The sequence below is a fragment of the Agelaius tricolor genome, unplaced genomic scaffold (assembly GCF_023055355.1).
Source record: "Agelaius tricolor isolate 1412-34295 unplaced genomic scaffold, bAgeTri1.0.p SCAF_24, whole genome shotgun sequence".
Lineage (NCBI taxonomy): Eukaryota > Metazoa > Chordata > Aves > Passeriformes > Icteridae > Agelaius > Agelaius tricolor.
The window spans coordinates 13,122,292-13,147,048 of record NW_027269284.1 but is presented as its reverse complement, the minus strand read 5'-3'; the positions used below and the strand labels follow the sequence as shown (position 1 = coordinate 13,147,048).

General features: G+C 35.5%; 1 protein-coding gene across 2 annotated transcripts in view; it reads left to right on the top strand.

Moving 5' to 3' along the window:
• The window catches only part of TAPT1 (transmembrane anterior posterior transformation 1), a 49,545-nt gene that overhangs the window by 14,727 nt on the left and 10,061 nt on the right, over window positions 1-24,757 (top strand). For both annotated transcript variants that reach the window (XM_071447190.1, XM_071447189.1), the window contains 7 exons: window positions 8,393-8,555; window positions 12,324-12,459; window positions 13,253-13,350; window positions 13,527-13,596; window positions 21,283-21,363; window positions 22,211-22,320; window positions 23,912-23,971. In XM_071447190.1, coding sequence (XP_071303291.1) covers window positions 8,393-8,555; window positions 12,324-12,459; window positions 13,253-13,350; window positions 13,527-13,596; window positions 21,283-21,363; window positions 22,211-22,320; window positions 23,912-23,971 — 718 coding nt within the window. The remainder of the gene's footprint in view (window positions 1-8,392; window positions 8,556-12,323; window positions 12,460-13,252; window positions 13,351-13,526; window positions 13,597-21,282; window positions 21,364-22,210; window positions 22,321-23,911; window positions 23,972-24,757) is intronic.

Here is a 24,757-nt window from a genome sequence, read left to right as displayed (position 1 = left end):
TTTAATTATGCTAACAGGAAAATATACCTTTATGTGTTAATGTAATAATTTTTGTTAGTGCTTCATGTAAAATTAGAAATTCATGACACCACAGTTCTTTTATGAAGGATAGAGAGTTTGGTAAAAACTACACACAAAACAAAACCATCCAAGTATCTTCAATGTAAAATGGAGAAAGAAAAGATACCTGAGCAAAACTTTAACTAGACCACAATATCAATAACTGAAATATATTATTACACTCCTCAGTGGTTGCCTGTTTGAAAATGTTAGCATTGAATAAATAATACAGGTAGAAGAGGTTTGCTGTAAAATACATGCTTAAATTTGTAAAATGATAAAAGATGTCTTCAGTGCGTTATTAGCAGAACAATAAACCCAAATAAAAAGGGCATTATAAGTGTCAACATTTATAAAATTACTATTTTTATAAAAGCTTTAAAATATATATATGTGTATGTTATTAAGATGAAAATATCCATCTAAAACATTTTTGCAGTGACAGTGTATTCATATCTTTAAATTACTGTATATATGACATCAGTATTGGAAATTTTGTGTGTTGACTTCATAGAAGTAATTGTTTAGAGTAATGAATTATTATGAGTGAGAATTATTCATGTCATTTATTTGGATGAGACTAAATAGTCTAAACTAAAGGAACCCATTAAAATACAGTGAATTGTATCAATAAACAAGAAAATACTTGAATGCCTGTGGATTTACAAAAACCAAAACAATCAAAACCCAAATGACTCTAAAAGATGATTAGAAAACCATATGTAATCAGACTAGTGAAGAATTGAGGAGCACCAGGAGGCCTGTAAGATAAAAATAAAGGTATCATATGACATCATGTGACAGTCTGTGTAGTTAAGTTTAAAATAATATATTCAGAGTGCATATGGGTTTGATGCCAAAGTAACTAAATTCACAGACAAGTGTACTTGTCTGCAGATTACACAATGTAGTGAAAGCATTGTTCATTTTGTAGTTTCAGTTGCTGAAAAGCATACCAGAAGCAACTGTAGTGAGACTTCTTTTAAGCTTTTTTATACAGCAAGAACAAATTTATTTTTGTCCAGGTTGCATTTCGTGTTCCAAATGGTTTAACTACTTTAAATTCAATAAGCAAATCTTATTAAAATGCCCGACACACAATCTTGGTTTTCTTGGAGATCACTTGCTTAAGCAATCTTGTTCATTAGCTACTTGTGATTTTGAACATATTAAAGGCAAATATTAGTAAACTGTGATTTATTTTTAATAACACTCTGCTTGATGCTGAGTAAATTCAGTTGTACAGCTTTTGGAACAAAAACAAGTTTGGAGGGGTAGATACCAATGCTTTGAAAACCATGAGCTGCTTTGCTCCTTTAATTTATTAAAGAGAAATTACTGTGAAATCCATCATGCTGTTCAGTAGCAAACATTAAGGATCAGTAGCATGACAATCTGTGTAGTCACAGCCCCTATGGATGATGGAACCTAAAGCTTTTCAGCCAGTAGATGGAGACAGAAGTCTTAATGCTGTATAAAATGTGGATCATGGCATTTTGAGTATGATGTTAAATAGAAATACCTTGAAAATTACAGACAGATAACTAGTTCAACTAGTTCCTTAAACTTTGAATTGGGTTTGCTTATGATGAGCACTGGTTTTCACACTAGAATTTTCTTCATTGGGTAGGTGTTTTATGTAGATTGTGATATAAGTTTGACTTGATTTTGTAACAGAGGGGATTTTTTACAAGTGTCACAAGTCATCTTGGAAAAAAAAAATTGTTGTTTTTCCTAAAACTTATCTAAGTTTGTGGGCAGCCAGTATATTTGGTAACATTCTAATTTGATACTATTTTAATTTAATTTTATAGAATATACTAGTATTCTAGAAGTAATTAGTTTGCATATTTGTGAGGCAGTTTGCTTGCTTTTAGCCTTCTGAAGGGAGGGGATATACACAGATCCAATGGTTTTCTAAACAGAGGAAAGACTTGGATTTACACTTCCTAAATTTGTCTCATGGTTCACAAACCATAAATTGGAAAGTTTGAAGCATGAGTATTAACCCTTGATTTTTGTAAAAAGTAGGTTTTTTCTGTAACACTGATTTGCTCAGTTCCTGGTTGATGTCAATCAGTGCATTGTGGAAATTTTGCCATAGTTTCACTTTGAACTGCTGTAAATACTGTAGGGTAAGCATTGAGTGTGGCATGGTTCTGCTTTTCTAACAACTGACTGGGCTGAAACAGAAGCATGCTGAGGTGGAATAGAGAGGTATAGTAGTGTGGCTTGCATAGTATCACTATGTTAAATGTTAAATTAATAATAAGTTTGTATATCACCTAAAGTATGGATTTCTTTGTTTATGTTGTTCTGAGAAGTGAGGCTTTGTTTCAGTGGAGATTTTCTGTCAATTAGTAGATGTAAAGATAAATATACCCAAAGGCTGAGGAGTTTGAACATCTTGTTAAGTACATGCTGTAGAATGGGGAAGTCTCTGTGTGATTTTTTTCTGTATTGTCATAATTTACTGGTTAAATTACAGTGCCAAGAGAGTTTATCTGTAAAGGAATGCTTGGATTTTCACTGAATTCATGCAGGTTGAAGGATCATCTCATGTTTAAACATTTTGGTGTAGTCAGTGATAGTAATAGTAAAGCAATATAAGATTTAACATAGTGGATAATAGAATGGATAAGTCTTACTCTTTAGTATTAAGATACTTGGCTGTTTGAAGAAGTTTTAAAATTTGATTCCTTGATACTCTATGCTATACAGCTAATGTGGGAACTTAAGACTTAGCATAATGAAACCACTTGTAAAATTCTGTAAAGAGCATCTTAGAGTGCATGACTCAAAGCAAAAAATATTTGAAGTTGTAATGGAATAATCATAGAATCATTGAATGGTTTGGGTTGGAAGGGACCATAAAGATCACCAGTTCCAGCCCCCCTGCCATGGGCAGGGGCACCTTCCACTAAACCAGGTTGCTCAAATAATCCAGAAAATAATTATATGAAAAGATATAAATCATGTATTGTAACAAGGTGTATATCAAGGACAGTCCAGATGCTCTGGATCCTTCTATTTACTGGTTTGAGGTGTGAAAATTGTGAGGTAAATTATATCCAGCTAAATTTTGAAACCATGTAACATTATTTCTGGAATCTGGTAGGACATTAGAGGAACTACATCTTGGACACAGGCTCTCATGATACCATCTTTCAAGAGCAGAGTTCACTAAAGCCAGGCAAGTGTTAATATTTAACTCACTTGTGCAGCATCACTGTATGCCTGGGATAGCTTTGAAGGAAAAGACTAACTGCTTTCTACAGAAAAATTCTTCTGCCCACTGCTTTGTTACCTTGCTGCCAGAGTGATTGGAGTTGTATCATTGTAGTGCACTTTAATTATTGTTCTCATTTTGTCACTTATGAGAAATAAGACCCACATGTAATTTTCGTATTGGTATTCTGTCATACTTCATGCACAGCTGTAAAAATGTGCAGTGTTTGGAAGTGAGCTAAGCTGTTTCAGCTTCTCATATCTCCATTTAATGGTTTCTAAAGTTGTACAATATCACACTCTGAGTTTTCACATCAGCTCAGTAATGTCTAATTCTTAAAAACTTGGGTCCCTACTTTAAAGTGAGGTATTGAAATTACCAGCACTATGTTGTGTTCTTCTTGTTTGTTTTTTGGCTTTTTTGTAGTTGTCGTAGCTTGGCCAATGTGAGCTTTTAATTTTGTTTCTTTGAGATTCCGTGGTACTCATGATGTGCATGACTACAGCAGTATGAGTTGGTGTGTGATACTAATCAGGTCTGATTAATTAGTGCTTAAGATGTCCTGAAAGTACTTTTCAATATTGGCAGTGAGTAGTTACTGGAGACAATAAGTAAAAACACATATTGAGAAAAATGAATGCAGAATGCTGGGATGCTATGACAGGCATGAAATCGCATCAACCTGTGTGTGTTTCTGTGTATTAAACAGCTTAATGCAGAGGATAGGAATGATTTATGACAAATACAGATTGAACTGTGTGCCTGATTGTGCACTAAAACTGCAGTGGTCAGCTCTCACTGAACACTGACTGCATCATTGCATTGCTGCAGGCTTTGCAATCAGTTCTGTGTATCCACCAAAAGGTGAAAAATCATGAGACTTAATCCATTTACTTGGTTTCCTTGTCTTTGTAGGAAATAATTTTCTCTTTTCTATATTGTATGCAGAACCACACCTCAAAATCCTTTTTTAAATGTTATTAACCAAAGTGGAAGATGATTCTGCTACAATAAAAATGCTTCTATGGATTTATGGAGGAGACATGTTAATCTCTCTCAATTGGAAACATGTTAGCGGTACACTGTAGATTACTTGTTTAGTCAATATGAAAGGGTCTTTTCTAGTGTACAGTGAAAGAGCACTGGTATATATTTTAAATGCCAGGATCTTCTTACTCTTCTTACTTTCTAGAAAGCAGTTTTCTGTAGTTAATCTTTGCAGTAATCCCTTGTACGTAGTAGAGGGTTTAGATGATGACAGCTCTTCTGTCATCAAACTGAGGAAATTGAAACTGTGAGGATATTTTTGTGACTAAGATGTTGTGGTTTAGTCCCAGCTGGCAACTAAGTACCATGCAGCCACTCACTCACTCCTTCCTTCTTCTACCCATGGGGAAGGGAATTGGAAAGTTTTGGTAAAGCTCATGGGTTGAGATAAAAACAATTTATTAATTGAAACAAAATCTGCTAATAATAATACTAAATATGACAATAATAATAGTAATGAAAAGGAGAAGGAGAGAATCTAACAGAACTCTAAGAGAAACAAGTGACAGAGTTGTCCACCAGCCACTGCCTGGTACCCAGCCAGTCCCTGAACAGTGATAGACCCCATTCTGGGTAACACTCCCAGTTTATATACTGGGTGTGATGCTCTGTGGTGTGGAATATCCCTTTGGCTAGTTTGGGACATCCTGTCCTGGCAATATTCTATGCCAGCCTTCTGTGCAGCTCCTCACTAGTAGAGCAAATGACACTGAAAAATCCTTGACTCAGGGTAAGCACTTCTTAGTACCAACCAAAACATTCAGTGTGTTATCATCATTCTTACACTAAATCAAAAAAAACCAGCTACTAAAAATAAAAGGTGCTGTGTCCCAGCCCAAACCAGGACACTTGTTCTGAAATTGTCACAGCATTACTGTTGGTTCTGCTTCCCGTGTGAATGAGAAGCACAAGAAGTTATTTAGAACTTTGGATAGAATATTGATAGATTGTATTTTTAATGAAGATGTCAAAAAAAAATATTGTTTATTGCAGTTTTTTTTCCTAGTCATACAGACAGACTAGTGAGAAACTAAATCCAAGTTAAGACAGGAGGACAAGAGGACTTCAAGTTATGCCAAGGGAGGCTTGGATCAGATAGTAGGAAAAATTTCTTCACCAAAATTATTGTAAAGCAATGGAACAGGTTGCTGCTCAGGGGAGTGGTGGAATCACCATCCCTGGAGGTACTTAAAAGATGGATAGACTGTGGTTTAATGATGGACTTGGCAATGATAAGTTAACAGGTGGATTCGATTATCTGAAAGGTCTTTTCCAACCTAAATGATTCTGAAATTCTCTAAAAATATTATTTGAATGGGATCTGTTCTACAAAAGTTTAATTCCTGTAAAGCACAGCAATCAAGAATTGTTGATCTGACTTTTTAGGGCAGTTTTTGAATTAAATTTCAGTGATAATCAAGTTTGTTCTGTATATAGCACATTCTCAAAATCTTTTCTAGGATGCTGTGTGCAAGTTTGTATGTGACTTCATACAGAATTAGTCTCCTGTGACAGTTTTCAGAGTTGAGACCACCTTTAGAAGAGCAGTTGTGCTCCTGGTTTTATGTAGTCTCTTCTCAGAATTTGTAGTGCCTTGTCATGGTTGCTGTGTGCATTTACATTGGCTTCTCCTGAGTTGGTTTTACTTGAGTGTAGTCAGATGAGCATCAACACACGGAGAAGAGTGCTAGAGTTACCAGTACAGAACATCTGCAGTTTGTGACTGATGGTTGACCATCCTTGATGTTACTTGTAAGCAAGAAAACCTTTGACATGATATTCACAGTCTGTATTGACTTGTGGTCATCAAGGCATTTTCCTTTGAAAATCTTTCTGGACTCCTTCAGAAGCTTCATAAACAGATTCTACTCACTACTGCATTTCAGTGAGACCATCCTATTGTTAAAACTGGTACCTTAACAAAATTTTAAAAGACCCTGAATGAGATTTTCAGGTGGGTGTCTCTTTTGTTCATCAGGTTTTCCCTACCAGGTACTCACTACTTCTCTAATGATAAGGTAGTTGTTGGCTGGAAGAATGAAGATGCTGATATTCTGAGTAAAAAAATTCTCATTCTCTTTTTCATGTGCTAAGGCCTGGCATTACTGTTATGGCATAATAGTACCTTTATGACTGTATCCCAATCTGTATTTCAGGGTTTGAGTGTTGGCTGGGCAACTTGTACAGAAATGACTGAATACACTTCCAAAATGGAAGTAGATTCGAGGAAAAGGAATATGCTGTTACTCAGCCTATGAACAGTAATCCTAATCATGACCTTGTTTAAGTCTTGTAAATATTTCATATATACTATTATATTTTAATAACTATAATCATTTAACTCAGATGTAATAAAATAAGGCATTAAATTTTCAAAGTGTGATTTTGCAGGTTGGGGAGGGTGCATTTTTTTTTTTGTGTCATGCAAAGACAATCATAGCCTTTTTAAGCAGTGGGCAAAAGGTACACATCCAGTTTTCTTTATTTTTTTCAATTGGTGTTTGCAGTTAAAACTCAGTTTGGGGACTGAAGAAAGGAAGAAAATTCACTGAGGCATTTTGTCAAGGACTTGGGCTGAACTAAGATATGGCATGAACATTGTTTGTTACTGGAGCACTTCTGAAAGCAAGAAAATGTCTCTTAGGGAGAGAAAGCCTATGTAAGCAGTTCTGGTATGCTGGACTAGGTTGAATTCTTTTATTTAGAATGTAATTGTTTTTAATACAGTTTATGCAGTAAAAACTATATAATAAAAGGAGCAGTTGCTCTCTGTTCAAAGTGTTATACTGTAAAATATGAGAGTTCTGGGAACTTTGTTGCTCATACTCCCAGCAAGAGCATGACCTATTTGCCCAATGTGGAATGTCATTGTGTGGTTCCAGGAGTGATGGCATGTATGAATGTTGTTTTCAGGGCGATTTCTTTTGCATGGAAAACAGCAGAGAAACCCAAATTATAACACTCCAGGTGTGATTAAAATAGAATGACTGAGGTGGCAGACCCTTCTCTGCAGGGTCTGTGGAACTACTCCAGAGGTCATAAGTAGCTGTTTGGATGTTTTTTACAAATAGCATACATTTTTACAAGATAACTCTTAATTTTTTTTCTAAATGTGTTATCAGTTCATGGGAACATTGTCTAATGTCTGGATGACCTACTGATTTAAGAATACAGAAACTGAAAATTCATTACTTGAATTTTACTAATTGCTTGCAACTTCTTTGAAACATTAGCTTCTATAGAAGCATTTCAGTGTATTTAAAAAAATATATATATTTAATATAAATTATTTCCTCCTTTTTTATATTTAATTCTCAACCTTTTGATATAATTCAAAGGCTTTTTAACTGCTTTGCATCCTATTAATACTAAACTAAGTTAATAGACACGTGAATATGGCCTTGCTATTTCACTATGCTTATGTATACTGTCGTGGCAATTGAGATAAAGCTATTTTCTTCCTGTAGTTTTACTAGGAAGAAATTGTGTAATCATTCCTTTAGTCTGCTGGGTTACTCATGGAAAACTTCTGCATTTGGTTCACAATCCACCTCCAGCTCTGATGTCAAATTGTTTGCATTTACTGCTGCAGAGCTTAGAGCTAAATGAAGATACAGAATTTACAACCTCTTCCTCAGCATCTGGTTCATTATACTGAAATTGAAGATGACTGCTTCATATCTTTTTGATCATAGTGAATACAATTTCTGTACCTGAGGAAGTCAAAATCATAGAATTGTGTGGAAGTGGGAAGGTAAATTAGAAACCTAGGGCATGCATACAGAAGGTTATTGAAAAGTGGAAGCTCTCAACAAATATAATGTTTTAATTACAGGGATGTGGCTAGTAAGAGACTGTGATCCTGTGATTGTGAGTGTCATCTATAAATGTGGGTCATAGTCGTTGTGGTGGAGCGAGGGGCAGGGGAGGAGGCATAATAAACTACATTAAAATATATCCATGATGAACAGCTTTGTACATTCATAATGACTTAGTAACATCTGTATTTGGTGGGTATATGACATTTAGTGGAACTTTCTGCCCTTTCTATTTCAGTGATAGACGTTTGCTGCAACCTGCTCAGGTATGTGACATGCTCAAAGGAGTTATATTGGTCATCTGCTACTTCATGATGCACTATGTTGACTACTCTATGATGTATCATCTGATAAGGGGACAGTCTGTCATAAAGCTCTACATCATCTATAACATGCTTGAGGTAAGGATTTTGACATCAGAATATGAAGCATGCTTTTGTCAGACAGTCTAAAATATTTTGTGTTCCAGTATTGACTTAGAATGTGGCACATCTGGTATTCTCACAAATCTGCACATAGCTAAGATAATAAGCTCAGATGCAGTGAAACAGGTTTGTGAACAATAAGGGTTTAGATACTGTTTCATAATGCCTAATTTATGGAGCTTATTAATCAATTTCATAGCAAGAAACTCGAGAAATGGAAATGAAAGAAGTGTCTTATAAAGTGCCAGGTAATGAATGAGATTTTGAACTCACCAAGAAAAGTAGAAGCTGTTGATATGAAATAATTATAAGATCCTAAGAGAAAGAAGAGAAGGAGGATAATAGAAAACATGGAATTGGCGTTTTAATTCATCATTATGGAAATACAGCTTTCATTGTATGCAAGGACACACATTACAGCTTTACCTCAGTCCTGGCTAGCAGACACAAGCCTTTAAGGTGAATGAATGAATGTAGAAAAGGAAATTCTGTTTTGAGAGGTAAGATAAATTGTGTCAAGAAAAACAGTTTCTGTTTTTCCATTAATATAAAGCATAAGATTTTTAATTGTGCGTCTATGATCAATGGTTCACAAAGTAAATAATGTTTTCATGGGCACAATCTTATCTCCATCCTGCAAATATAGGACATAGTAGGAATACAACCTCTTAAACGGACTCAATCAGAGCTTTGTACACAAAAGTTATTCTGCTAGGTATCTGGGATTCCTGAATGAAATATTAATCTTTATTTGAACATCTGTTGTACCCTTGTTTGAAGACTGCTGAAACAGGGTGACATTCTGCAAAATCTGAATATTTTGTCTGAAGGCATTTGTTCTTTCCCAATAAAATACGAAAATATTGCATAATGAACACACTTTGTTATAGTAAGTGAAATAAATATCATACAAGCCAGTCCAGTTGTTTATTCATAGGGTTTTTGTTGCTTTTGATTTTACATTTGCTGGAAAATACATACAAATATTGAATTGGCACTGAGTTACTATCTAGATTTTAGTTGTGTGGGGAAATACTCATCCATATGTACTTCCATAATTGATGAGGGATTATCACTTACTAAATAAATCCATGTACTTAAAATAGTATTTCTCTTTATTTCAAGACTACAAATCACTTAGTGCTGTACTTTATGTGTACTTTATGTACTCAGCTTTATGTGCTTACCACATTATTTGAAGCAATACTGCAGTATTTGCTGTGAATTAGAAGCCATGTGGCATTCTGTTTGGAATGAGGAATTGAATTACTTTGCTATGTTTGGCAGAACTAAAATTGTGTGTTTTAACTAAGAAAAGTGCTGCATTGTTTCTTTTAGGAAAGGGAGAAGTTTGTTACTACTCATGGTTATTAGAAAAATTACGTTAGACTTTGAATTTGGGAACAGTATTTAATTTCTATGGTGTCTCATGAAACCCAGCAGAGTGTGTGTTTTTAAGGGGCTTTTTTACCATGACAGGCTGCGGCAGTATTGGCAGAAAATGTTCATGGTATCCCACTGAAAGACTTGGATAGTCAGCTTTCAACAGTTTGAATATTGGCTTGCTTAGACTACTTTGGTGATTTTTATTAAAAGTCTTTGCTACTGATGCAAGCAATTCTTTTTAAGGAATTCTTAATACGCTCTTTTTTAAGCAATATGCTTTACATATTTTACCAAGTTTTCAAAATAAGGAAGATCTTTTCAGTCTAGTAAATCACCGAGCAGCAGAGATGTTTACAATGTCCTAATGTTTTCGGCTGTTGGCAAGTCCGGGGAGTATTGTCCTGGACAGATATGAGGAATGCAAAACCTTCAAATTATGTGCTGAATGCTCCCAGCTGACAGGCTAAGGGGAGCATTCAGCACATTTGGCTTAAATGACACTTTTCTTTTTTAGATTCAGACCCACCGGCTCCTGCTCCTTGTGAAGCCCCAGTGTGCGTTACGCTGGTGACAGCACTCACCATGGAATTCTGCTGGAGCCTGGAGCCGGCATGTAGGGTTTAGGTAAGTCACATTTGGAAAAGCAAGCAACAATATTGTGTGGTGGGTTTTAATATTTTCTATCCTTTCAGCAAAGAACCAAGGACTGCTTAAATAGAAAGGAAAGCAAAGCCACCATTTTATCTATTAAAACCCTCACAATATTGTGAACAAAAACTTACCAAACTCTTAAGTTTCTGTAGCTGGTGTTACTACACCAGGTGTAATTACTCAATGGGTCATCACAATGAGCAGGAACCAAATAATGCAGACAATCTCAATTTGCAAAATCTAAAAGCCGAAAACAATGCCACTGTAAATATCTCTCAAACTGATGGGGTTGGGAGCTTCAGATCTATGATAATTCATCTGCTCCTGGCTTTGTTCATTTTATTTCATAGGTGATTCTTAGAGCACAGCACATTGTACATCTGCTTGAGGCATCCTGTAAAATTTTGTTTTAATTCAATGTTCATATTTTAGCAAACTTCATTCAGTAATAGTGTCAGAAATAAGTATGACTTTACTCACTTTAATATCTTTACCTTGACAATTATTTAGTTTAAAAAGTCAGGAGATTATCTGAAGTCTAGGTTTGTGTTGTCCCAAGAACTTATTTTCTATCTAGTAGGATCAATACTTGCAGGGACATTGTGCACTTGGTTCTGTACTGCTACATGTTGATTTAACATGTCCAAAATTGTTGTTTTACAGAAAGACACTAAGAGAAAATATTCCTTGTGTTTCTTAAGTAGAGATAATCAGTTTGTCATCTTAACCTGTTTCCATTTGGTTGAATTAGTAAGCAATGAGAGAGAGCTCTTTTTTTAGCCAGACATGCCAAGTTTAATTTTTGAAGTTCTGGTTTTGTTCCCCTGAGTAGCTTGGTTTTATAATTATTGAGCTGCAGTGTATAGACAGAAAAAATGTTCTTCTGTGTAATGATTTTCAGTTTTATATGTTTGTTGCTGATGAAATGTTGGGAACTGGTGGAACTCCCTATGACCTTTCTTGCTGTGGTATTAAATTACAAGTTCAAAATGCTGTCCATATGTTTTTTGTCCTTAGAATTACTGCTAGAGGCTTTTTTTTCCTATTTGTGTGTATATTCTTTGGATTATACTCCAGGTGTTTGTTGTTTTTTCAACATATTTTTCCTTTTTGGCAGACTTTCAAGTCCCTTTTAATAGCTTGTTTTTGTGTTATAGTACTTTTAATTTTGAATTCTGCTTTATGTAGACATTTGCATTAAGTATATACTTCAATGTATAGAAAGCAGTAAAGCCAAGTCTAATTTCAGGCTTTTTGTACCTGTAAGCTAATGTTTTGTAGCTGTAAGCTAATGTTCCATCTGGAATTCACTTTTTTATTGTTGGGTTTTTTCTATTAAACCCAGAGGGATGGGGAAAAACATTTTAAATGGTTTGATACAACATGCATACTACTTTATAAAAGGCTGAGGTTTAAGTTGTACTTGAGTATCTTTCAAGAAAGCATCTAAGATAACAATATATTATTGTATATTCCAAATACTGTTGCAAAGGGGATAGTAAATTTGAAAGGGAAAGTAAACTGCTTAATACACAAAAGGAATGGTGTTGCTGTAAAATCCAGAGAGAAAATGGAATAAGAGAGATCAAAAGTGATTTATATGTGAAACCTTTTTTAGATTGAGCTGTACTTTTAGTTTGAAGTGTTCTTGACCTGGGCTTACTCAAGTGCTGGAGAGAAAAAGGCAGTAAAGTTGTTCTTGTTTAGGTGGCTGATCGTCTGATTTCTTCATTTGGACAAGATATTTTGGATGCTCTTTATTGGACAGCTACAGAACCTAAGGAAAGAAAAAGAGCTCACATAGGTGTGATTCCTCACTTCTTCATGGCAGTGTTCTATGTCTGTATCCTTTTTCTTTGATAAATTACAAAATTTTCTAAGTTAAATTACAGCATAATTGCTCTGAATTAGTTTAATACATTTGAAAAATTGATAGTATTCCTAAATCAGTCTTCCTTTACTTGAAAAGTAAGATTGCCAGTACCACCTGCTTTAAAAGAAATAATCCCTTCATGATGGTGTACCTGTAGTAAAATAAAAAGCCATAGTTGGATAGTTCATGGAAAATTTTATTTCTGATTTGGTTTTGAGTATTTTGGCTCACAAGGCCTTAAAGGTAGAAGAGTTTTGTTATTTAGTGGTATCTTAAATGCATCTAGCTTGAATATATTTTCTTGAAGTGAAAGGATAAACTCATGCATATTCAGGATGCAAATGTTCTTAGTGTGAAATTATCTTAAAATGAATTTTTGAATCTAAAGAGATACTGCAGCCCAGTAGTTTTGGTAATGAATTTAAAATTCTTACAATTTTTCCCTATTTTTTCTGAAATCTTAAGGCTAATTCTGAATCTTTACCTGAGATTTTTTCTTCAGATTTTATTGATGTTTCTCACAATTAATGTCATTGAGTTCTTTTAGAGCAAGAAAAATTAGCATCATTATTACATGCTACAAAGCACTGTGCATTTATTACATACATGTAAGTATTGTCTTGCTGTAAGTCTGGTTTACAGCAATGTGGAAACTTTCCTGTTAAACTTTGAAAGCAAAATAGGAGATCTGTGGTTCACTGCTCTTCAGTACTGTTGTGCAGAAAACCTATTTCAAATATTCTTCCTTAACCCTGCTATGCAGTCCTGCATGCTATTCTCATAATGGTTCAGGCAACAACCCTTAATGTGGCCTTCAACTCCCACAATAAATCACTGCTTACCATCATGATGTCCAATAATGTAAGTATATACCTTTATCATATAGCTACACTCATTTGTTTCAGAATCCTATATCTTTGTGTATCATATATCTTAAATATTAATATTTTAAAATGACATCTTTTTTTGATAATATTATTTGTTTAATGTCAGTTTTTTATGAGTAAAAACTAACTAACTGTTTCTAAAAATTGCAGTTCGTCGAAATAAAAGGAAGTGTTTTCAAGAAGTTTGAGAAGAACAATCTTTTTCAAATGTCAAATAGTGGTATGTATAGCAGTGCTGATCAGGAGAAAATGGGGAGGGAGACTGTTTATTTAATTAATTAATGTATTTAATATTATCAATGTATTTAATATTGTTCTTACTGTAAACATTTTACCTTGGTGAATTTGAGTGTTCTGACTTGCATTCCTCTTCACCCGTTTTACTGATTGGTTCAGTAGGATGAAACTGAGATCCACTTCAAGGAACACTTAGTCCTTTTATGGCAAGTTTTTTTTTTTGAGATGCTAAAACAGCCTACTGGCTTTGTGCTGAAATCCCTGTGCTTCCAAGGGATCAAACCTTCTGTTTTCAAAAAATTGACTTTATAGTGTTCTGTATTGACACAGTGATCTCAGAATGCATGTTATTGGTTCCCTGTGAAGGTGGATCTTGAAATACCTCCCCCCTAACCCTAAAACAAACAAACAAAAAAATCCCAAACAAACAAAAAAACAGTGCAACAAAGTAGCTGATATATGAGGGATATACCAGAGATTACTCTAATTTTTTTGCTCCCAGTAGATAGAAGGTACTTAGGAAACTTGCTTCTGGCACTTCTTAACTGTGTTGCTGCTTAGGATGAACTTTGGGCACTTGTACTCAGTGTGTCTCATGAGGAAAAGCTCTTCAGGTCTGTTCAAAGAATCTCCTTTGATGGAGATTCTTCCTAATACTGGTATCAGCCATTTGAAATATGTATTGAATTATTGATTTCAAAGCCAGTAGGAATGATTGCACTTTAAGGTTGTGCTAGAGCTTCTTTGCTTGTACTGGTTTTGTAGAATCTCAGAATGCCCTGGACTGGAAGGGACCTCAAAGATTCTCTCATTCCAACCCCCTGCCATGGGCAGGGTCACCTTCCACTAGACCAGGTTGCTCAGAGCCCCATCCACCTTGGTCCCCTCCTCCAGGGGACATCCACAGCTTCTTTGGGCAATCTGTGCCAGTGCCTCAGCACCCTCACAGTAAAGAATTCCTTCAGCATATCTGATTGGAATTTCCCCACTTTCATTTGTACAGATGAGCACAGAAAATAGAACATATTCTTTTAATTTCAGCCCAAAGTTTTTAAACCAGATAACTCAAATGTGCAATAGGTTAAAAAAAATAAAATAGCTACTTATTTAAAAACAGATTATTCATATTTTTGTATCATAAGTTAAATTTTCAATAGGCTTATATCAGGTTTTGAGTTCTGACTATTGATATGACCTCTGTCTAATTCATCTGCAAACTTCAGTATTACATGCAAATGTTCTGTAATTCTTTGGATGAAAGATGACTTACATAAAACCTTAAATATATCACAGAGAATTATATAACAGAAAATTAACACTAAATTTTAAGCTTAAACCTCCCCCAAAAGATCTTCCCAGATATGTTGATAATGTTTATTCTGTGATAATAGTATTATTTTCAGTTCCAAGATCTAGTTACTTATATTTTTAAAATCAGACATAATTAACTTTACAGTGAGAATGCTAAAAATGAAATTCACTTAACTATTGACAGAAAACCTAGATAAGGTTTATTATTAGTGCAGAAAATAGTTACAACTATGCATCTAGCTCTCCTGCCTAAAGGTGAGGCCTCTTTCATGTTGAAATAAGCAAGGGACTGATATTAGAAATTGCTAGCAATTTCCTCCATAAAAAGAAAAGGATATCAATATTTTATTTTATTGCTTCATTATTATTGAAGACCCATAATAGCAGAACCAGGTTGTCCTTTATCAGTTGGTGGAAGAAGTATTGCCATTCATTAGTGTGGGGATGGAAGCAGTGAGTATATATATAGAAGAGTGCACAAAACAAGCTAATTTATTCCTTTCAAACAGATCACTTTTCCTGGAACACCTTTCAGTATGGTTATAAATAGCAGTGTTTTTCTTCTCAGAGATAAATAACTGACAGATTTTTAGTAGAGCTTTTCACCTCTTTTGAACTTAACAGATTTACTGCATCACAGCCTCAGTAACAGTACTGATGGAACAGTATTGTTTCAATTCATGTATTCTGATCACTTTAGTATCCTTTAAATGTTTTATTTCATGCAGCTGAAATGATGGTGCATCTTTTGATAGTGTAGCTTTATGATGGTGGTGGCATGCCAGTGCTTCATCCTGCCCTGGAACTGAGGCTAGTCTGGTCCTGTCAGCTGAGCTTCCAGTTAGCCTTTGGGGTGTCTTGTGTGTCCTAGAACAAATTGTGCTCAAACTGCATGCCTGGGCTGAACTAAACTTCTGAAAGGAAACACTAAATCTAGGCACTCCCATATATTCCCCACCTTTCTCTGCTTCTTTCAGTAATTTTCTACTGATGTTTGCAGTCATCTGATGAAGCTTGGACACACTGAATGGATTCACCTTTTCTGGGCTCAGCTCAAAGTATTACTGTTATTAAACAGTATTTAAATAGTATTTAAGTGTTTTCAATTCAGTGTAAAGGTACTGATTAGTACAAAGTAGGTAAATAATTTGAGCGGAATAATAGGAGTCTCACAGGGGCATCTGAGGAATTTCTCACAAGTAGGTGAAACTCTCTTCTTATTTAGCATGTTAATCAAAAGAAAAATATGACATAGCAGAAAAGATGAGCAATGACCACAAGAGTAGATACCATGTTCAAGAGAAGTTTCTACAACTAAAATTCAAAAGCAAGTTTTCTTGTGAATAAAAGTGTGAAAACAGAAATGAACTGCACAAGCTGTACTTTCTAGGAAATGCCCTGTATCACACATTGAAATACCTTGCAGAGCCCTGCCTGGCTCAAGCTTCTACATAGTATGACATCAGGACAGGAAGTGCCACCAAGCCACTGGAAATTGTGAAATCATTTTCACTTGGCATTGTGCTCAGCACCAGTTGGTGGACAGCAAGCTAATGTGTGGCTGTATTATTTTTCCCAGTATTAACATTTCTGGACTTAGTGGAGTCAGTGATCCTTCTCACCTTTGTATGGCCATTTAAAATTCTACTGTAACTGCTAATCCACTAAAACTTCAGGATTAAAATAACTGTGAATCATCTACATAAAAATGAATTGAACAGGACATGAAATATACATGAGTTAATTGTTATCTAATAAAACTAAACCTGTTATCTTTTAGGGGCAGATCAACAAAGACCTTGGGGCTTCTATAGCTGCTTGACACTGCAGCTACAAAATCTGGGACTTCAACCATGCTATTCCCACAGCTTTGATTTGTCAGCTGCAGCAAAACTACTTTTGCATTGTTGCCCTGACTTTTACAAGGAAATTTATGTACACCCAGGCAATCTAAACACTGCAGCCATTGGAAAGCACTTCTATACAGAAAGCCTTTTATTTGTTGTATCAGAAAGAAATATTTCCCTAAATTTAAATAGTATATTCTCTTTTTGAAATAGTTATCCATAAACTAATTTTGTAGGGTCAGTATTAGAGAACAAGGAGACCAAATTATAAAGAGAAGTTCTTTCATTATTGTGGAAAGCCCAGTATGCTGCCTTCCTTTATGCTTTTAAATGTCCTATTTTAATTTCAAGCTGTGCTCTAAATTAAATTTTTTCACAAAAGTCAATTGTACCTCATACAAAGAAGTGCATTAGGTGTAGTGCATTAGGTTATTTCCTTCAGTTTGTTATTAGGCCTGACTCTTCCTTGTTTTTTAAATCTCTTGTCTCAAAAATTTAACATATTTATTCTAAAGTTTTAGGAACTTCAGTTTTCTTCTTTATAATTCTGTACTTTTTCTTCTCTGTTCTTCTTTGTTCCAAATTTATAAGTCTCTGACTTTGATCACAATACTGAATAGCCTTTATTTTTGCCTTTGGTCTTTGAAATTTGAACTGCTTTCTTGTGTGGCTTTAGGTTTTTTTAATTCCATTATTCTAATCGAGTTGTTTATTTTAAGGATGAGGGATTTGGGGGCAGGACTGTGTTTGAGATTGGTGTGTCCTTGATGGTTCCTTGTTCAGTGTTTGATCCTTTCTTGTGCTCTGGTCACTTGTTAAGAGGTAGTTGGCACTACAGCTATTTAGGAGTCGCTGAGATGTAAACCAAAAGATCTTCTTTCACTTCTTACATGCTACAATTTATAACTAGCTTTTGATCTAAACATATAAACAGCAGGATTAACATGATAATTTTTTTATCTTTCCGGTTTGGGAATCCTGCATAATGTGTCAGGGAATCTGGAAGGAAATAGCTGTGTGTTCTAAAGACTATTTACCCCACTTCAGGATCTCTGTTCCTGGGCTCTCACTGTGATGCAGCCCAGGACACATTTGGCTCTCTGGGCTATAAGCACACGTTGCCAGCTCATGCCCAGCCTCTCATCCACCAGAACCCCCAAGTCCTTCTCAACAGGGCTGGTTTGATCTGTTCATCCCCAGCCTGTGTTGGTACCTGGGGTTGCCCCAGCCCAGATGCAGCACCTTGCACTTGGTCTTATTACACCTTTTGAGACTCCCATGGGTCCAATTCTTGAGTTTGTCCAGGTCCTTCTGGATGACATCCTACCCTTCTGGTGTGGCGACCTCATCACTCAGTCATCTGCAGTTTTGCTGAGGGTGCACTCGATTCCTTCATCTGTGCTGTTAGTGAAGATACTAAATAACACTGGTCCCAGTATGGACCCCTGAGGAGCAGCACCTGTCACTGATATCCATCCAGATTTCTGCACAATATGTCATCAGCACTGTATGTGCTGACAAGAGATTGGTCAAGGGGATAAATATATCTGAATTAGTGCTACATGTCAGGTTTTTAACACTTAGGGTCATAAACACTGAGGAAGTAAGCTTCTTAATCATGTCCTTGTGGAGGTAGCTGAGGACCATTTAAAATGTCATTGGCCTGACATTTTGGCTCTCGTTTAACCCTGTCTTATAATGGCAAGGGTTATTGAAGCTATACTGTATCCTAACAGAAAAACAGTTATGTGCTGTGCTTATCATATATACTTAGTGGAATACATGCAAAACTGTGTTGAAATGGTTTATATCACTGTTACTAAGCATTGTCACAATGGAGAATGAAGAGATCACTTTTCTTTCCACTTTACTCTTTGTTATGCTGAAGCAGAATAGAATGATTGCCTCCTGCTAGTACCTGTGCTGTCTGGAACTAATCACTAACACTGGTGGTTTGTCACCATTTTGCCAAATTCACAATTACATTGATACACTTTGCCTTTGTTGTTCTTAAGAGCATGAGCAAGTGTGGACCCAGGGATGTAGCTTCACTTGTTCTGTAGTTCACCACATCATCCAAGAAGTGGCAATACATGGTACAGGAAAATCCCCTCACCAATTTAAAAAAAACAAATGTACATATACAACATCAAATAAGTTCATAATAAATGATGAAACATTACTGTACATATTTTATATTCTGGAATTTTAATTAATATTTAGGACTGATTACCAGTGGTTGTTTTGGAAGCCTTTTTGGTCCTTGTCCATGAGGGTGAGAAATGAAATGAATTTTTGATTTGTTTGAGTTTGCTGTTGAAGCTGCTGTAAAGTGCCCTGTCTGCCTTGCTTGCAACTCTGACAGTTGATGAGAGGGATGAGGATGAAGAGCAGCAGCCACAGTTATTTGTCTCCCTCCTAACAGCCTTGAACAGCTGTGGCAGAGGAGATAACAGATTAGAAGGGAGGCCACTGAGAACAGGGGAAATAAGCAGAGGGGGAAAGTAGGTATCAGCCTGTCACCCAGTCTCAGAAATTAGTGGAAGAAAAATTGGTATTATTACAGCATTATAAGAAGAAATTTAAAGTCCAAAATGTCCCCTCTCAATTTAATCCTGTTGACTGGTGAGCTAACATATACCAAGCAGGTAATAAATGTCTGGAGGATTAGCTTGAGACATGCTTTAATGTTAGGCCTGAATTAATGTCCTTGCTTCCCACTTGAGAATATCTCTCTGTACAGGCCTCCATGGGACCTGAAAAACTAAAGATGAGATCTGTGTTTGTTATACATTGCTGATCAATGATGTGTCATGGCAATGTGGGAAATAGAAGATAAAACTATTTTGAAATTCAGTGTAAAAGTCTGAAAACTCAGTGATTATTTCCAAGTCATTAATGGGCATGATAAATCATGTAGATCAGTGAGTGCTTGACTGCATTTTCATCCATTTGTGACAGTGTCAAGTGGTGCATTGTCACTAGGTTTTTCAGACAATACTGTGTTCTGGTCATTTGGGCAATATTTTGTGAGTTCACAAGCATAGAAGAATGTACTTGTTGGAGTGTTATTGGCAGGAAATGAAGAAATTAGGGTTAGGTTTTACTTAAGTCCTTTTTTCTTCTTTAAATTTATTGTACCAGAATGTTTCCTTTTTCTCCCCCCCTCCCCATATATATGCCATTCATTCTATTTTGAAGGCTTGTACTTCCTCTGTCCCTTCCCCAGCCCATACTGACAAATGAATTTATGATATTATGCATGAAATCTCATTCGTCTTGAATTCTGTGTGCTTTTTCTTTCCTTCTCCTGGAGGATTTGTTCTTTTATCTTTTCAGAGCTGCCAGTATTTCCAAACTTCTGTTCTAAAATGAGGGATATTATTATACTGTAGTAACTGCAGCCACAAGTGTTGCTGTTGACCTGTAGTCAGTCAGAGATGATGGAAACTGTTGACACAAAGTCAATTTTTTTTTGGTCCAGATTAATCCTTGTGTGTTCTTCTGAACATTTCTATTTCTTGTTTCCCAAAATCAGTAGGTAGAACCCCACACAATATTGGAGGTGCTTAAGAAAATGAACCCTTTGGATGTTCTTAAGAAAATTAACCTTTGGCCCACAAAGAAATTATTTTTGTGGTTACTGACAGGTGTAACAAGAAATAAGAGTGTCTTCACAGATTTTCTTAGTAGCTCTATCTTCTAAAAAGACTTCTTTGAACTTCCTAAATAGTGATGACATTATGTTTTAGGTTTTACCCTGCTTTGCAGCAATACATTTTCAGGAAGGTATTTTTTAATACGCTAAAAAATGTGATGCTTCTTGAAGCAAGTTCTGTGTGTGTCATCTCTGGAAACAGAATACCAAAGTAGAAAACAATACTGCCTTGTCTGGGAGGCAAGGCATAGGACTTTGTCCTGAATTAGATTGCTCTTGTGCTACAGTGCTTATGTGATACATCCTGCTGTTCCCTTTAAGAGGGCGGTGTGAAAGACTGGTAGGAGCCTTCTAGCTAAGGTGTAACAGTCTTCAAACATTTTTTTCTTCCTTTTACTGAATCCAGTATGCAACAATTTGAATATCTATGATCTGTAGAAAATGAAATGTACCTTGCTAATAGCTTGAAAGGACAGATAGATACATTCTCTTTATTTTAGTAACAGGAAGTGCAGATTCTTTTTGAATCACAGAAGGAATAGATGGACTTTATCAAGAAGAATGATTATTTTGTTAATGTATTAGAAGAGGTGATAGTAAGTTTCTGCTGCTGGGTACCCTGAGGTGAGACAGCATTGGACAGACCAGTTCACAACCTTCTGTGGAAATCCTGTCCATGGTGTGGTTCCCAGCGTTTCCCCCACCCTTTAAATCCAGTTAAACAATTAGTGGAAAATGTTAATCCAAAAATTAATAAATGATAGAACCTCAGAATGAGTAGATACCTTTATATGCAAATAAATGTTTCTTTGGAGTTGACAGATTTTGTTTTTTTTTTTTTTTTTTAATCCAGATATAAAGGAGAGGTTCACTAATTACGTGCTGCTACTAATTGTATGTCTAAGAAATATGGAACAGTTCTCATGGAATCCAGGTGAGTAAACTACAAGAAAAAATTCTGTGCTATCAGGAGCTGTATCTCTTGCTTCTTCCCTCAGTCTGAAAGATAAGGGTAATCAACACATTGAATTAACAAATCATAATTTTGTCAAATACCTTAGATTCTCAGTTTTCTATTTCTGGTGTTCTTCTAAGAATGACTGTGTTCTTTCTGCTAGAAATATCTATTGTTATGCTATAAACATGTGTAGTTATCTTTCAAGCAGTGTCTGGAACAATTTCTTCCCAGCCCTTTCCTTTCCTTTGAGTACACTGTGAATGAAGAATCCCCTAGAAAGTAGCTAGTGAGATTGAAATGTGATAAAGATTTTGTTAAAAATACAATTCTTAATCTAAAATTGATTATACTTAAGATTTTAATGACATATTTAATAAATATTGTATAAAACAGTGATTTTATTAAAACATTGTTTTAATAATTTTGACCCCTGATCTGTGTGGTATATTTTGCCTGAATCTTACCAGTTTACCTAAATTTTACCTTAAGTATCTAAAAGAGCAGATGCTTTGTCTATGTCTTATATATACTGAACACGTTGTATCTAGTACTTACAAAGGTTGTCTTCCTACTAGAGGTAGAGGTTTACAAAGTGAAGAGTTTAGAGCCTGATCCTAACTGTGGTGTGATAGTACAGCACCGATAAGTTTTTAGGACAGCAATGGAGTAAGCAAGAATTTGCACACTGCATGCTCAGTGATATGTCAACTTACATATTCTTCAGACTCACGAGGATTTTTCATTGTTGAATAGAACAGTTATAATTCTTTTTGTATGCTGACATTAAATTAAATGGCCTAACTTGTTTCTTCACAACCTTCAGATCACTTTTGGGTGTTATTCCCGGATGTTTGCATGGTGGTTGCTTCAGAAATTGCAGTGGATATTGTGAAACATGCCTTTATAACAAAATTCAATGACATCACGGCAGATGTAGGTATCCTGTTTGGAATGCTGGGTGCTATTTTAAATGGAATTTAATTTTGCTAATATTTTTTTAAATATTAAAATTTTTTCCAGTGCAGAAAACATAAAAATTGTTCTTTTCATATGCTTGATATCGCTTGGGAAAGCTTGCTAATTTCCTGATACAATATATATTTTTGAGGATCTTTTTAATGTGTAACTAACACCTCTGCTTCTAAATTAGTAGTTCCAGATCCATAAATTATTGCAAGTTTTGTATAAAAGCTCACATAATAGCTACAATTCACATTACTGGCAGATCATTTTGTGAAGTGATTTAAACTGAAAGAAGATTACTTGTTCTGCAGTCTAGACAGAGCTTGTAGCCTTCCCTAACAAAATGGACTGTAGGTTAAAATTCAGGCTTTTGGAAAAGCATATTTTGTTAGGCTGCTTTAACTCTATTATTGCATGTGTGTTAAAAGTGGAATCTGAAATCAGAGATCTTTTTTTCCCCACTGTCCCTGGAGCACTAATAGGAAGTAGGTTATGTTAGTTTCCCACTCCTGAAATTTCTTAGCCCGCATATATTATCCAGTCCTTCTTTTAAAGCAGTAGATGAGGTTGCTTCTTGTGTGTTGCAGCATTACACATGGGCCATTTGTGTTCCACACTGTGAATTCAAACGTGCTCAATACATTTGTGAAGATATGAGCTAGTGTCTTTTCACTATTAAAACCACTTCTCAGAAAATGAGATCAGAACTTGTGAGGTGCTTTCTTTTTCAGCATCTCCAAAGTAACTACATTGTGAGGTGTAGAAACAAGTGTAATAGATGCACTTAATAAGCTCCCTTATGCCAGAGGCATTTATGCATGCCCTACTTTTGTATAGAGAGTGTGGAAAAGAGCAGTAATGAAGCCATGGTAGCCAAAAATGTAGCATGCTTCAGAGTGCTGAAACAGCTGGAGGATGGGGGTAGTCACTGGCAAGTTTACAAGGTTTTTTTAATAAACTTTGTGGGGTTTGTGTATGAAGTTCTAAAGATTTATGGTTGCTACATGAGACTTTTTCTAGAATTATTAACACCTGCAGTGCAAGTTGTTCTGCCACTTACCTTTACGATAGATGCTTTTCTTTCCTAATATGCTGAACTGCTTTAAAGAGAAGAAAAAAATTAGACGCAGTTTGATTTTTTCATAGGATTATTTGCTTAGCGTATAAGAAAGCTCTCTCATTTGTTTAATTTGATCCCAGGGCTAGCCTTCTTGTAGCTTAAAAGCAGTTATGAACTGTGGGGGGGGGAAAAACTAAGTGTGATTTCTTTTATTTCATGTTCCTCATGATCCTGAAATTCAGTAACTTTATGAAGTCCTGTTCAATTCCTAAAGCATAGCATAGGGTTGTTTGTTTGTTGTGTATGCAAATTACTTTATTGCAGAAATAGAGGCTCATCTCTTCAAGAGTGTCATTAGATCTCAGAAAAACTGGCTTTGACTCTTTCAGCAAATGCATAAGTTCATAATACTTTATGGAAGTACTTTATTGATATCTGTGTTGCTTTTATAATGTGTGATAACAAATTAATCACACATCTGATGTGCGGGATTTTTTCCAGGTCTACAGTGAATACAGAGCCAGTCTTGCATTTGACCTTGTTAGCAGTCGACAGAAAAATGTAAGCCTGAAAATAAAATGCTCTTTCCTGTATTAACTAAGACAATTGTTACAAGGGGAATATTGGAACCAACACTTAAAGAAATACATACAGTACTGTTACACTCCTGCAGCGCTGAAACTCTGCTCTGCTTTCTTTAATAAGAGATAACAGGAATGTTTCTTTATGATTTATATTATATCCAGTTGTTCAGGTCAGTTTGATCTTCATTTAATATACTACTGAGTGGTCTCTTCCAAATACACTTACAGTAAGGGGACAGTTGTGACAACTTCACATTTTTGACATACGTGGGAAGTAAGTAAACTTAACAGGGTAATTTCATATTACCCTGTTCTTTTCATGGTATTTTAACTGTTGGATTAAAGCACAATATTCATTAGGAATTTGTTTCTTTACAGAGTGCACTGATGTTTAGAGATGTTTGTACTATGCATGTTACTGTCATGGCATGGGTATTTGTAGAACACACTGACCACCTAATTTTAGGTAGTACCATTTTTTGGAGAGCTGTTTACTGCACACCTTTCATGGATGAGGACTCCTTAGGTTTCACTTGTTAGCATTCCACTCATCAGTGCTTTAGAAGTCTGCTGTAACTATAAATGAACTTCATTACTATGATTTCTGTAGTTTTCTTGGGCTTGTTTCTTGGGCTGTTGTGAGGAATGCAGTACGTAAACCTCATAAAGAAGCTTGACAATATCAGCTACAAATAATAATAATAAAAACACCAGTTCATTAGTTTTGAAAACTCCATTACTTTTCCTAAGGATCCTCTGTGGG